The 13555-nt window shown below is 37.3% G+C and overlaps 1 protein-coding gene across 1 annotated transcript in view; it reads right to left on the bottom strand.

Annotated features, from left to right (window-relative positions):
• The window catches only part of znf292a (zinc finger protein 292a), a 37559-nt gene that overhangs the window by 23551 nt on the left and 453 nt on the right, over window positions 1-13555 (bottom strand). Inside the window, 2 exon segments of the mRNA XM_073832614.1 lie at window positions 7370-7448; window positions 13055-13209. Of these exon segments, the coding sequence (XP_073688715.1) occupies window positions 7370-7448; window positions 13055-13209 (234 nt within the window).

Genomic DNA, 13555 nt, shown 5'->3' with positions numbered 1-13555 from the left:
ACGACATCAGGACGCCCCCCGGAGTGATCGTCAGGCAACGGCCCTACTGAATCCCAGAGGCTCGTCGGCAGGCTATAGAGGATGAGATCCAGGAAATGCTGAAGTTGGGGGTAATCGAACCATCACGCAGCCCATGGTCCAGCCCCATTGTGATGGTACCCAAGCCAGATGGCACCCTCCGCTTCTGCAATGACTTCCGCCACCTCAACGAAGTCTCCGAATTCGACGGCTATCCCATGCCTCGGGTCGACGAGCTATTGGACCGCCTGGGGAGGGCCCGGTACATTTCCACCCTGGATACTGGCAAGTACCACTCACACCCACTGCTAAACCGAAAACTGCTTTTTCCACCCCTAGTGGCCACTGGCAGTACCGGACCCTCCCCTTCGGCCTGCACGGAGCGCCTGCCACATTTCAGCGCATGATGGACATCATTCTGAGGCCCCACCAAGCGTACGCGGCGGCCTACTTAGATGACGTCGTCATCCACTCCGAGGCATGGGACGAACATCTGGAACGTCTGCGGAGGGTGCTCTCGGAGCTCCGGCGGGCTGGACTAACCACCAACCCCCGCAAATGCCACCTAGCGCTGTCAGAGGCGAAGTACCTGGGCTTCCAGGTCGGCCGTGGGCTCATCCGACCCCAGGATCAGAAGGTGGAGGCGATCCGTTCCGCTCCAAAACCCCAGACGAAGTCCCAGGTACGAGCCTTTTTGGGGTTGGCGGGGTATTATCGCTGTTTTATCCCCAACTTCTCCTCTTTAGCCGCCCCCCTGACAGACCTGACCAGGAAGGGGCAGCCAGAGAAGATCTGTTGGACGACAGCCGCGGAGGAGGCCTTCGCCCGGCTCAAGGCGGCCCTCTCCTCGTCGCCGGTGCTCCGCGCTCCCGACTTCGGCTGCCCCTTCTTGCTGCAGACGGATGCCTCCGATACCGGACTGGGAGCCGTCCTATCACAAATCCAGGAAGGTGAGGAGCACCCCATAATTTACATCAGCAGGAAGCTGTCCAAGGCAGAGAAGAACTACGCCGCCGTTGAGAAGGAGGCCCTGGCCATCAAGTGGGCAGTCCTGGAGCTGCGTTACTACCTTCTCGGCCGTAAGTTCACCCTGGTGACCGACCATGCCCCCCTACAGTGGATGGCCCGGGCTAAGGACACCAACGCCAGGGTGACCCGCTGGTTCCTCGCGCTCCAGGACTTCCACTTTGAAGTGCGACATCGGGCCGGGGCCGCCAACGCCAACGATGATGGACTCTCACGGATGTGGACAGCTTTTGCAGGTCTGTCATGGGTCATTCCCCACCCACCCCTTATCTCACCCCTACTGTCTACTCTCGTTCCCAGGGCCAGAACGACGCTTAGGGGGGGGGGATGTGACGAGTCTCTCTGGGCTCATCAGCGTCGCCCTGGCAACCAACGCAGCACACCTGCAGGTCCTCATCATGGGCTGATCGGTCCCAGCTGCCAGCGATCATCAAGTGGCTTTAAAAGCCACCACCAAGCACACTTCGACAGACAACTGTCTCAATGCTGACCGTACTGGTTCTAATCCTTTGTCTCTTATCTCTCAGAAGGCAGCGAGTGACCGACAGCCCGTTTGAGCACGCCTGGACACCCACCTTCACGAGCACGAGGACAACACAGGAGCACCAGCCACGAGAGCACCACGACCTTTAATTCCCCCTTCACTTCAACACGTACTTCTTTTTAATAAAATCCACCCTCCGGGGCTTTTGTTCACCAGCCAGCCTTGTTGTGTGTTTTCTCCCCCGTGACAATATATATATATATATATATAGGATCGGGACATCCCTAATATATATATATATTAGGGATGTCCCGATCCGATATTGATATCGGAAATAGGTCCGATATCAGCTCAAAAAAACTCTTTCGGATTATATCGGACTGCGTTAAAAATCTCCTATATAAGCAGTCCGTTCCGCTCTTAACTCCGTTACAGCTATTCTATCCAGCAGCGTCCAGAGCCAGCATGCAAAGCCCACGTGATCACAACACTGCTTGCTAGTGAAGTAGCAAAGAAAAAGAGCGATGTCGGCCGTGTGGCAGTATTTTTCATTTAAGTCCGAAAAAGACAGTGTGGCTCAGTGCAACACCTGTCATGCACCAGTTTTCCATGGTGGAACAGAACAGAGAAAGTTTAATACGTCCAACCTCATCGCGCATTTGAAGCAAGACCACTGAGTTAAAGAAGTTAAAGAAACAATCTGAGTTAAAGAAACAATCCTCTGGCAACTTCAAGCAACCAACGCTGCCTGAAACCCTCGCAAAGCGTGACAAATTCCCAAGAGATATTAAAAAGGCATTAACCTTAACAAAAAAGATATGCCAGTTTATTGTGCTCGATGACCAGCCACTGTCGGTGGTTAGTAATACCGGGTTTAAATGCTTAATTGAACACCTCAAGCCTCGCTACGTTATGCCCAGCCGCCACTACATTGTCGACAAAACCATACCCCAGATGCATAAAGAAGTTAAAGAGTGTATTGCTATGCATCTGGATAAAGCAAGTGCTGTTAGCTTCACCACTGACATCTGGAGCTCAGAAAACTGTCCGCTATCTTTATTGAGTCTGACTGCGCACTGGATAGATGCTGACTTTACTTTGCAGAGAGCAGTTTTACATGCACGCGAGTTCAGAGGTTCACACACAGCTAATGCCATCACAAACGCCATGGAGGAGATGCTAAGTGACTGGAAAGTCGACAAAAAGAAGGTCCATGTCGTTCTAAGAGATAATGCTGCTAATATGAGAAAGGGATTGGATCAGCTTGGTGTGCCAAGTTTAGGATGTTTTGCGCACAGTCTCCAGCTTGTAGTCCGTGAAGTGCTCAGCTGTTCCTACCATTTGCTGACGGTAACAAATAACTGAAGTGACCTTTAATTACTTTTTTGCACTTTAAAAAATATATTTTTGTTTATTCAATTAAGATATTTTTCAGGGTCTTAATATTTATTATTTAATTCTTTTTTATATATTCTTATGTAAAAGGTTCACATTTATGCAACCAATAGTTAATAAATTGGTCGTTTTTTTCCATACTTACTGTTGCTGATTTGTGTTCTCACACAACGAAATTGGTAAAAGTATTCAGGATTTGTGCTCATTATTGTATCGGATTTGTATCGGTTAGTACTGAAGGCTGCAATATCGGTATCGTATCGGAAGTTAAAACGTTGTATCCCTAATAGCCGTACCCCCCCGAAATCAAGAGTCAAATGTCGCCCATGATCCCTTGTAGTTAAGTTAAAGCCTAATGAAACATTATTTCAGTAAAAACAAATTTTACTTCAGTAAAAGTGCTTACATTTAATGTGTTATAAAATAGTAAGACTACTGATTTATGTTTTTTTTTTGTTGTTGTTCAGTTCTACATGCTCTATCCTACTGGGATCTGTGTCTTAGGCCACAGATAGAAGAGAGGTTATTATGAACAATGCTTTTTTCAGTATTTTAAAAACATATTAATGTCTAAGGTCTGATTACACTGTAATCAGCACAAAAGGGGCTATAATAATATGTACATGTTTGTGTTTTTGAAAAAGCAACGTTTAGGCATGGTTAGTGAAAAACTAAAATTTCACTGAAAAAGCCCATGAAACAGATATAGAACATTTGTTCACAAGACTTTTGAGAACTGGGTGTGGTAGTCTAGTTTTTGTTTTGTTTTGTTTTTTTCAAAATGATGTGAAAATCATCCCGTTTACTTGTTCACAAAAAACAATATATTGATTTAGACTTTGTAAGTTTTTGTTTTGTGTTAGAAAGGCCAGATGCAAGGGAGTGACGATGGCCATGAATTCTTAGTGATTCACACCTAAGAGACAAAGGGCCCTACCCTAATGGGCCATCACAGTGACTGTCAAGTAAAAAAAGAATGTTAAGAGAGTAAAATAATGGTTTTTATTATTATTAAATTTTTTGCATTTTTTTTTACAACACAGTATAATCAAACTATACACAATGGTCAAAGGTCAAAGGTCAAAGACACATAGTCACAGAGTTTTGGACACCTTTGTGACATTCATAAAAAAATAGATCCTGTTCAACTGTAGTGAACTATACCTGCTATTTCCAAAGTATTTGTAAAACAGCCCCATCATCAATAGTGATGTAGCTTAGTGTATCACATTCATGTAGAACTTAAGCCCAGTGTAGTTAAACATCTGATGTTGGTACAGCACAGGCGGAGAAAACAAGTTTTTCTGCCAAAAGACAGAAAATCAGCAGGGCTCATCTATACTGCAGGTATCTGGTCACCTAAATAAATAATTAAATAAATCTGTGAGCATGTTGACATCAGGAGCAGCTATATTATTACATTAGCAATCACTAATATTAACCACACAATTTTGTATCATAGATGCACATATGCTTTGTATATATTATCATACAGTACAAAAGCATTATTTTATATCTGGAAAAAAAAAACTATATTATTATTGTTAAGCACTTTATAAACATATGTTTAAGCAGATATTTGCAAACAGAATATTTCACTGTCAAGACAGGTCTAAGCACTAAAGAACATAAAACCATCTTTACGTCATACAACATTTAGATGAAATAAAAGGTTGCCTAACATATTAAAATGTTGCACTCAATTTCGCACATTTCAGTCTGGAATTATAGTTTGGAAAAAGTCCAACTAGTAAATGCGTTCAAGTTTGTCACAATAACACATTATTTAATGCCAATAAGAAACATTACTTACTCTGTATAAATGATCTCCTCCAAGCCGTGCATCACATTGCATCATGTTCTTCTTCTGAGGTAAACATAAAGCTTATTCTTCCAGAAATGAAAAGTAGCTGAGATTTACATGTTGCTGCTTTGTTTACGGAGGTGATGTGGGCGTTTACATGTTGGCGTATCTCACACAGATATTCATAATATCAAAAGCCTGATCAGCTCGTGGCCATGATCACATTAGAGATAATGAGGTCAGATGGGAAAGACTGTACATTGGTTTCATACAAATTTATCACAGAATATTTGTGTTTGATAAGATTTAAAAGTAGGTACATTTATCATGAGAAGACTGAAAAGCGCACAGTTGATTTTTTTTATTTTACAAAAAATAAAAAAATTAAAAGTTTGGTTGACATGGTGAGCAGTGAATGCATTATTAAATAACAAATTAAGGCAGATATTTTAAAAGGTCAATAACAGCTTGGGGTTCAGCTTGGATCAATTACATGAACAAATTAAAACTGCAGTGCTGTAGGAAAGTAGAGTAGTTTTTTACTTTTTGGATTTGTTATGTGTTGAACTTAAGTTTTTAAAAACACAGGGTTTGTACAGATACTGTAAAAAGAGATTCCAGGACTTTCAAAGACTTTTTAAGCACTACTTTTTTAATTTTAAGGACTTCAATCAGAGATCTCACTGTTGATTTCTACTATTTAAGAAAAAAAAATCTGATCTAAATCAAATGATTCGCAATCTGCACTCCTAGGTTCCAATCTAAAGCAAAAGATTCACAAACCCACTCTCAAGTCCCGATCTGAATAATGATATGCTCTTTTTTAAAAGATTTAACACTTATTTCATAGATACGTTGTCTTTCAATAATTCAAGCACTTTCAAGTACCTCTTCAGGAATACTGCTCTTTTCAAGGGTTTTCCAGGCCTCAAATTTCAAAATGTCAAATTCAAGTACTTCAAGCACTTTAAGCACCTTGTACCAACCCTGATTACATCATACCATAACCATTGCACTGCCTGAAGAAATTTTGTATGCTCGTAAAGTCTAGTGTGACTGCGGCTTTAGTCCTGAAAATGTCCAGGTGGATGCAGCTGCCCAGTGTTAATTTCATCAACAACATTTTTTCACAGATGAAACGAGACAATACCAAAACGAAAACTCGTTTTGAATGACAAAAACTATGACGAAAATCTATTGACATTTTCTTCAATGAATAAAAACAAAACGAAAATGTTAGGAAGGAGCGATTTAGGAAGAGATTCATTCAGAACGAATCACAGTAAGGAGGTTAGATGCATACATATGAACTGTATCATAGCCTATTGATCTACGCTGTGGGACATAAGCTGGCATACATTTGCTGCACGTCTCATAAAACATAAAAAAAATGTCAATATCTGTGAGTAAGAGAAGAGCAGACATATGAATACATTTGATGACGCAAAAGAGAACTCAGTTCGTTCCGGTTTCTGAGCACCTCTCACACAGCACACAATGTTGCGTGTCACAGCAGTTGAATCTGTGTCTATCATGATAAATACATTAAACTGTAACTAAACCCATTAGATTCTAGCCAACTAAATCTACAGTGGCCAATGCTGATAAAGTGACGTACTCTCTTGTTCACTGATCTGCTCTCTGCTATGATCTGCTCACATGCTCTGATAATAATATCTTTGTAGGACTATATATGTGGATAATTAGTCAAAAAATCTGATTCAGTTGCATAGAACTGAATAAAAATAACATTTATATTTAATATTAAAATATTTTCTGTCCAATTTTATTGTGTTAACTTCAATAAAAGTGTGGTTATTTTGTTGGCTTGTGTTTTTCAAGTTCAGTTTCATTAAAATGATGGAGTTAAATTAAAAAGTCGTACAAATTACTTTATATTATTTAATAAAATACTAAGTAATTCTTACAAAGCATTTCCGGTTTTGAATTTACATTTCAGTGCATCCCTAGGACAGCATGGCGCCAAAATGGATAAGTGCAAGATGTGCACCAAAAACAGTCCAATAGAAAGACAACAATACTAACAGAATGTTGTAAATTATTTGTGCTTTAGTTTATTTAGTATGTAGATATAATCTGTAATATTATGTTTGTTGAATATCTAATTAATCACAAATATAATGCGTTTGATTAAGTTAATTATGATTATGATAAATGATTAAGGTAAAACCACCACTGAAGCTCTTATGTTTATCCGTGATTACTGATTGTACAGCTTCTGTCCAAGCAGCTTAAAATGCAATACCTGGCATCACTGAATAATAGGTTTGGTTTTCTAATATACATAACATTATAATAAAAACATTTTTTAATACAACTTTCTTTGGGTTTGTTTGCTTGTTCGTTTAAGTGCATTGTTATAGAGTGCACACACAAAGGGAGTTACACGTTCTGAATTGCACATAATTTAGTTCAAGGTGACTTGTGTATTTTGTGCAGATATTAAATATGAATGGATTATTTGTAAACAATCATACTCCTTTTAGATGTTTTTTTTTTTTTTTTTGCATTTTTGCATGCAGAATTTATGCATTATTAATAATAACTAGATGTTCTGGCTTGCACAATAGCAGCCTCGTGTTCACCGAAAAGTATTAAGTAAGTAAAGTATAGTCTCTGACCTTGACAGAAGATTGAAACTCCTCCCATAAGGCACCAGGGATTTGTTCAGAGAATGACAACAGAAAATTCAGACAGCTCCTAAAAAGGAAACAAATACACATGTAATTCACTTACACTGTGCTTAAAAATTATTAACTATTGCAACTATTCAGTTGTTTAATGATGCACTAATTTTTTATTTAGTGAAATTACACAGCAGGGCCCTATATGGTGAAATAGTAAACAAAAATCAGTATATCGACAAACAAATATGCACCCCAGAAAACTGCAGTTTTGCAGCAATTTGAACTACAATTGCTGGACAGCTGAACGATATATTTATAAACAATAAATAGTATTAGTTACATAACATAAGTTCAGTTAGCCACTAAACTATCTGTATAAATGGAAAATACCACCCATTCCACAAACCAGGCAGCATGAAGAGTTTTTTTAGACTTTAAAAACATGAAACAACCATCACCATTAAGTCAGCATTATGAACTGGTCAGTGAAGGACTGAATATTCAATAAATATGTGTAAGATACTCTTCAGCTTTCATTAATGTCATTAAAAAACAGCTTTGTAGCAAACGTAAAACCAGACAACTATACTCATAGTAGCCCTTTTAGACTTTCAGCATTAAAGGGTTAGTTCACCCAAAAATGCCTGGGAACGTTTCAGATCCATTGCTGTCTATGGAGGGACAGAGAGGTGAATTTGTGTCCGGAAGATGAACAAAGGTCTTATGGGTTTGGAACAACATAAGGGTGTGTAAGGCTAGTGCACTAGTGCATTTTTGTTTTAAAACGCAAAACTTTTGTTACGGTTACACTTGTCGTTTACACTACTCCGGCATTTTCGACCCTTGAAAACTGAGACTTTTGAAAATGATGCAGACCCTATTTAGTTTGAAAACTCCGGGCTTGCATTTCAGTGTAAACGGACAAAAATTTGTGAAAATGATGGTGTGACTGCCCACATTAACAAACAATAAACAATAACATAATGCTCACTGGTGAACCCATAGATTGTATATGTAAATTCCCCATTTGATCGCTCTAAGCACGTAAACGTGGCAGCCATCTAAATAATAGGACATCTACCTATACAAATATTTTCTCAAAAAGGTTCCAGTGTAGACAAGGATTGTTTTAATTTTAAAATGCTGTTTTAAAATGAAAACGCACTAGTGTAAACAGGGCCTAATTAATAAAAGAATTTTAGAAAACTATCGCTATAAAGATGCATCATTTGCAATATGACAGATTTTACTAACAATTGAAGTACAAGTAGAAACATGAAAAGTCACGAACAGTCTCTGTTCATCGGTTCTCTTCAAAATAAATGAATAAACCTATGGTTGTCCTGTAGGTTCATGCTTAAAAATGAAAATGTAAACCAAAATAAAAACAATTAAATTATTATAATTAAAATATGAAAATTAAAATGATGAGTAATAATAGATTACGACTGAATTTTTATGACCCTGTCCATCAAAATGATGGACAATGTTAAAGTTTAACGCAACCTCTGATCTACAGAAAGCAAAATGTCTACTTTTAAGTGAAACAATTCAAATGGTAGTTATGTAATCAGTATGAAAGGTGCACGTCCACTGTGGAGATGATGAGTAAACGTCGTCGACTTCGTCACTGCACCCGAAAATACAGAAAACACTAGTTTATCACTGAATTAAGATGTTAAGTTTGTCCTGTATTTCTTCCCTAAATCATTCACAATATAGGATATAAGCAATTAAAGAGTCATTATTATGAATTATGTTTATTTATTTAAACTTGGGATTAGTCGACTAATCGCTTCAAATGAACGACTATTAGACGATCAGAAAAATCGTTAAAGGGGATAGTTCACCCAAAATTGAAAATATGATGTTTATCTGCTTACCCCCAGGGCATCCAAGATGACGGTGACTTTGTTTCTTCAGTAGAACACAAACAACGATTTTTAACTCAAACTGTTGCATGTGACGCGTCAACGTGAAGTAGATGCATGCGATCTGTCAAGTGTATATGTCACTCATTGTTTACACAGTACAAAGTGGCTATTTAAAATGGTAATTACTTGTGCTTATCCTGATTCTGGCAACCGATTAAAAACTAAAAGATTCCGTTTTCTTGTGCGAACTCATCCGGGAGTGTTGACTTTTCACCTATTACTTTGCCAGAGCACCTTGACGCGTCACATGCCAAGTGTTATGAACGCGCTCAATAAAGTTGAATGTTGCGGAGGTTCAGAGGTAAACAATGATATAAATACTGTTCAGTTTCTTGCAAAGATGATCATTTTGTGTCTTTACACCTCAATGTATTGTCACGAGATGCAGGGTTTAATTTGTTTTTATCTGTGTATGTTTTTTTTTTACTCTCTGGTGCCCATTGACTGCCATTATATAACTGACAGACTGCAACGGTTCAAGTTAAATTATGTTCAGATTCTTGTACAGACCAATTACCTCCTCAAAATATCACTAGGTATTAATTTTATGTTGCCTGATATGCTTTTTGACGCTCAATATGACGTTCACTTGCATTTTATGAATCACCAAAGACTATAGTTTCAGCTAAAAATCTTAAACATTCCACTGAAGAAAAAAGTGTCACCTTTTTAATTCACCTTTATTCCACTGTATTTATTTCTGCTATTGCTTGTTTATTATAATAACTTTATTGTAATATTATAGTAAGTTTATTTATTCTTATTTTATTTTGTTATTAAATTAAATTTAAAGTTTGATATCAAGCTTTCCTGCACTACGTATAAGCTACTGCACAACAAAATGTAGTTGGACACATTTAGAATTTCTGTTAGTATCTCTCTAAAACTTTGAATAAAAATCAACACAAAATCGTATACATTTTAAAAACATTTTAACAATTAGGTGAGATAATTTTAAAAAATGGCAAAAAAATGCAGGCTCCCAACTTCCCTCTCAAATGAATGGACATGGTCTTTTGATGTCATGTTTGATGTTAAAGAAATGAGAAATTACAGCTGCTTCTTTTGAGTTTTATATATTTTGGTCAAGAATCAATTTATTTGAATATTGCACTTTGAAGTGTAACAACAACTGCCAGGACATTGGTGCCTTGAGTTCAACTTTGTAATCAGTCTTACAGTCATCTTTGTTTGAAAAATTACATTATCACTTAATATTTACACAAAAGAATGACAAAGTGATTTCTCAAAAGTGAATTAGAAAGTTATTTTAATAATTTCTTCCACTGAAGAAAATAAAAAACGAAAGTCATTCTTATTTGCATGCCAAAAATTTGGCTTTAGAAGACTTTAAATCAGGGGTCTCAAACTCGCGGCCCGCAGGAGGATAGTTTGTGGCCCCCGCCTTAATATGAAAGTTTAATGTTACTGTGGCACGCGAGTTTGATATGTATGGCACTTTACAGTGTTGTGTGCGGAGCTGAGCGAACCTACCAATCACGGTGGGGTATATGGCTCTTGGAGGCGGGCCGGGTTTGATGCAAGCAGAGAAACATTTCTCAATGAGTGAAAGTTACAGCAGCGTTACCATGGAGTGTTTTCTTCCATGCCTGGCTGGCTGCCTCGTTTCTATTGGGCACACGCAGACATTTGTCCCAGCGCGCTGCGTTCACAACACTTAAAAAAAAAAAAGTTTTTTTTTAAGTTGCTGCCCAGCGGGACATTATACGACATAGGCCTATATACATTAGAATTCATTATCGCTTAATCGGGTCCGCCCACAGTGCACGTACAACTTCAGAGAATAACGTCAAATTAAAGCACCGAATGACGCATTTCTATAGAGAAAATGCATCTAAAAATAGTGGAGGAAACAGAATGAGATGCTGCAGGAGAGTTACGTGATCCAAGCCCAAAACATGAGAATTCCTCATTTTTAACTTGAAGCTAATAGCGTAATGGCTTGCCCTGTGAAACGCTTTTACAGATCCGTTTGCATCATCCTCAGCATGAAAACTTTCAGTTTACGGTCATATCCTTATCTGTAAATGTCAGAAATTCACACGACCATTTCCATTTATGCATAAAAGTCCATTCTGACAGTCTGTGTTAAGTTTAAACCTTTACTGAATGAGCGTCAGACAGGAACACAGACAGGGAGACAGTAGCCTAAATACTAAAAACGGTGCTTTATATTGAAACTCAAAATAAATGAGGCTCAAACATTATTCACGTGCGTGTTTATTTTAACAATTCCGTCAGTGAACAAGCAGCCTACAAAACGCTAAAATAAATCAAAGAAATAATACATTTAAATAAGAATGTAGCCTAAATAAGTGTTAAATACGCTATTAAACAAACATTCGTTGCAAAAATTACTATAACAACCTCGACAGCTGATCAGAATTACTGGCCGAGTTCTCTTTCTCTTCCCCATTGCACAGCTGCTGTTTTTAATAGCAAAGTAATTACATTTATTTTCGTTTCTTTAGTTTATAAAGTTAATTTAGAAATATATTTGGAACACGTTTTGTTTGTGAAATTCAAGCTTTTGTTTTTTAAAGTAACGAACAGCGGCCAGCGGCAGACAGATCCATTTAGCCTTCACGATTAAAATCCATAAAGCGCTGTGTGAAACTTCATTTTTGTTCATAAAGGTAATAGTAATAAATTTACTTTAAATTATTACTTCACTACTATAAAACGAAATAATTCAAATCGAAAACAAAACTTTTATTAGCTATAGGCCTAATTCATAAAGATGCATTTAGGCATTAAAAGCGCGTCCAGTGAGCAGATGCTGAGTCACGATCGTCAACTTCATCTTTGCGACACTGACTCAGAAAATACTAGTTTATTAATAAATAATTTGAAGAGGAAGCGCTGCCAGGTCTCTAGCAGCAAGGAGTAGGCAAGAGAAGCCATGTTCAGAACAACAGTTCATGTTCTTCAATGTTTCATTCATGTTCAGGACAATTCATGTTCAGAAAAAGGTTAAAGGTTAAAGAACTGTTAATACAGACTTTTGAATCTGAATACAGTAGATATAGAAGACTGAAGAAACCACATATAGTCGCTGACTAGCGAAATCTAATTATTATTATTGTTGTTATTAATTTCATTATTATTATTATTATTATTATTAAGTACTGATTGATTGATTTTCTTATTAATTCTTAATGTATTTATTTTTTCATCTTATTTTGATTTAAAAAATTAAAAATAAAAATAAAGAGATTTGAGAAGATTGGAATTTTTTTAACAAAGCTTTTCTTGTGGAAAACCTAATGCGGCCCAGTCTCACCCAGACTCTGCCTCCAGCGGCCCCCAGGTAAATTGAGTTTGAGACCCCTGCATTAAATAGACATTAGTGGTTTTTTTTTTTTTTTTTGTCCTTTGTCACTATGAGCTACACCTTTTTATGTTGAAAATTCTTATAAATGTTTATAAATGTTAAGCTAGTATTTTGCAGCAAAAATAACATATTGTTACCATGATATAAAATTACTTGTGACAAGATTTATGGTCATGTTGCACATGATGTTTCCAAAGTCAGTGAGTAATAATGTTAAATATGCCAATTTTATACAAAATATTTGTAATTATAATTATAACTATGAAACCTCATTAAGAAAATGTCACTTTTTAAACATAACCTTTAGTTTTGTTTTAAAACCTCATATCCAGTTCAAGTGATATTACAAACAACATGCAAACCTATTGTGATTGTGATACATATACTCACCATGATAACTTCTCCAGCACATCAGTGACGTGTTCACATTTAGGGCTGAGGAACGGGGTGGCCTCAGCACAACACATTATAGCTACTGTGTACATCTCCAAAAGAGGAAGTGGATCTTCATCTGACCTCCACTGACATCCATGATGCATCAAAATCTGCACATATATATATAAAAAAATACAAGAGCCATAAATAAATGGCCCAAAACCAATAACAACAAAGGAATGTAACAGTAGTAACAGTAATAATGAAATATGGTCCAAGCTAGATCTGAGAAAACAGCAGTGATTTATGTTATTTATATTAAGAATTTAACAACGGAAAAATAATGATTTGAGAACAGCAGTTTTCTTTAATAAAAGAGATGAAAATTACAACATTGTCTCTTTAAAATAAATCTGTTAAATTGTATTTTTATAGGTTATAGGAGAGATAACGTATATAGATAGATAGGTCTGTATATACACATGTAGATAGGTTACAGGATTATATACAGGATAT

This window comes from Garra rufa, unplaced genomic scaffold (assembly GCF_049309525.1).
Source record: "Garra rufa unplaced genomic scaffold, GarRuf1.0 hap1_unplaced_004, whole genome shotgun sequence".
In the NCBI taxonomy this organism is placed as follows: domain Eukaryota; kingdom Metazoa; phylum Chordata; class Actinopteri; order Cypriniformes; family Cyprinidae; genus Garra; species Garra rufa.
The sequence above is the reverse complement of the archived record's forward strand: the minus strand, read 5'-3'. Positions and strand labels throughout refer to the sequence as shown.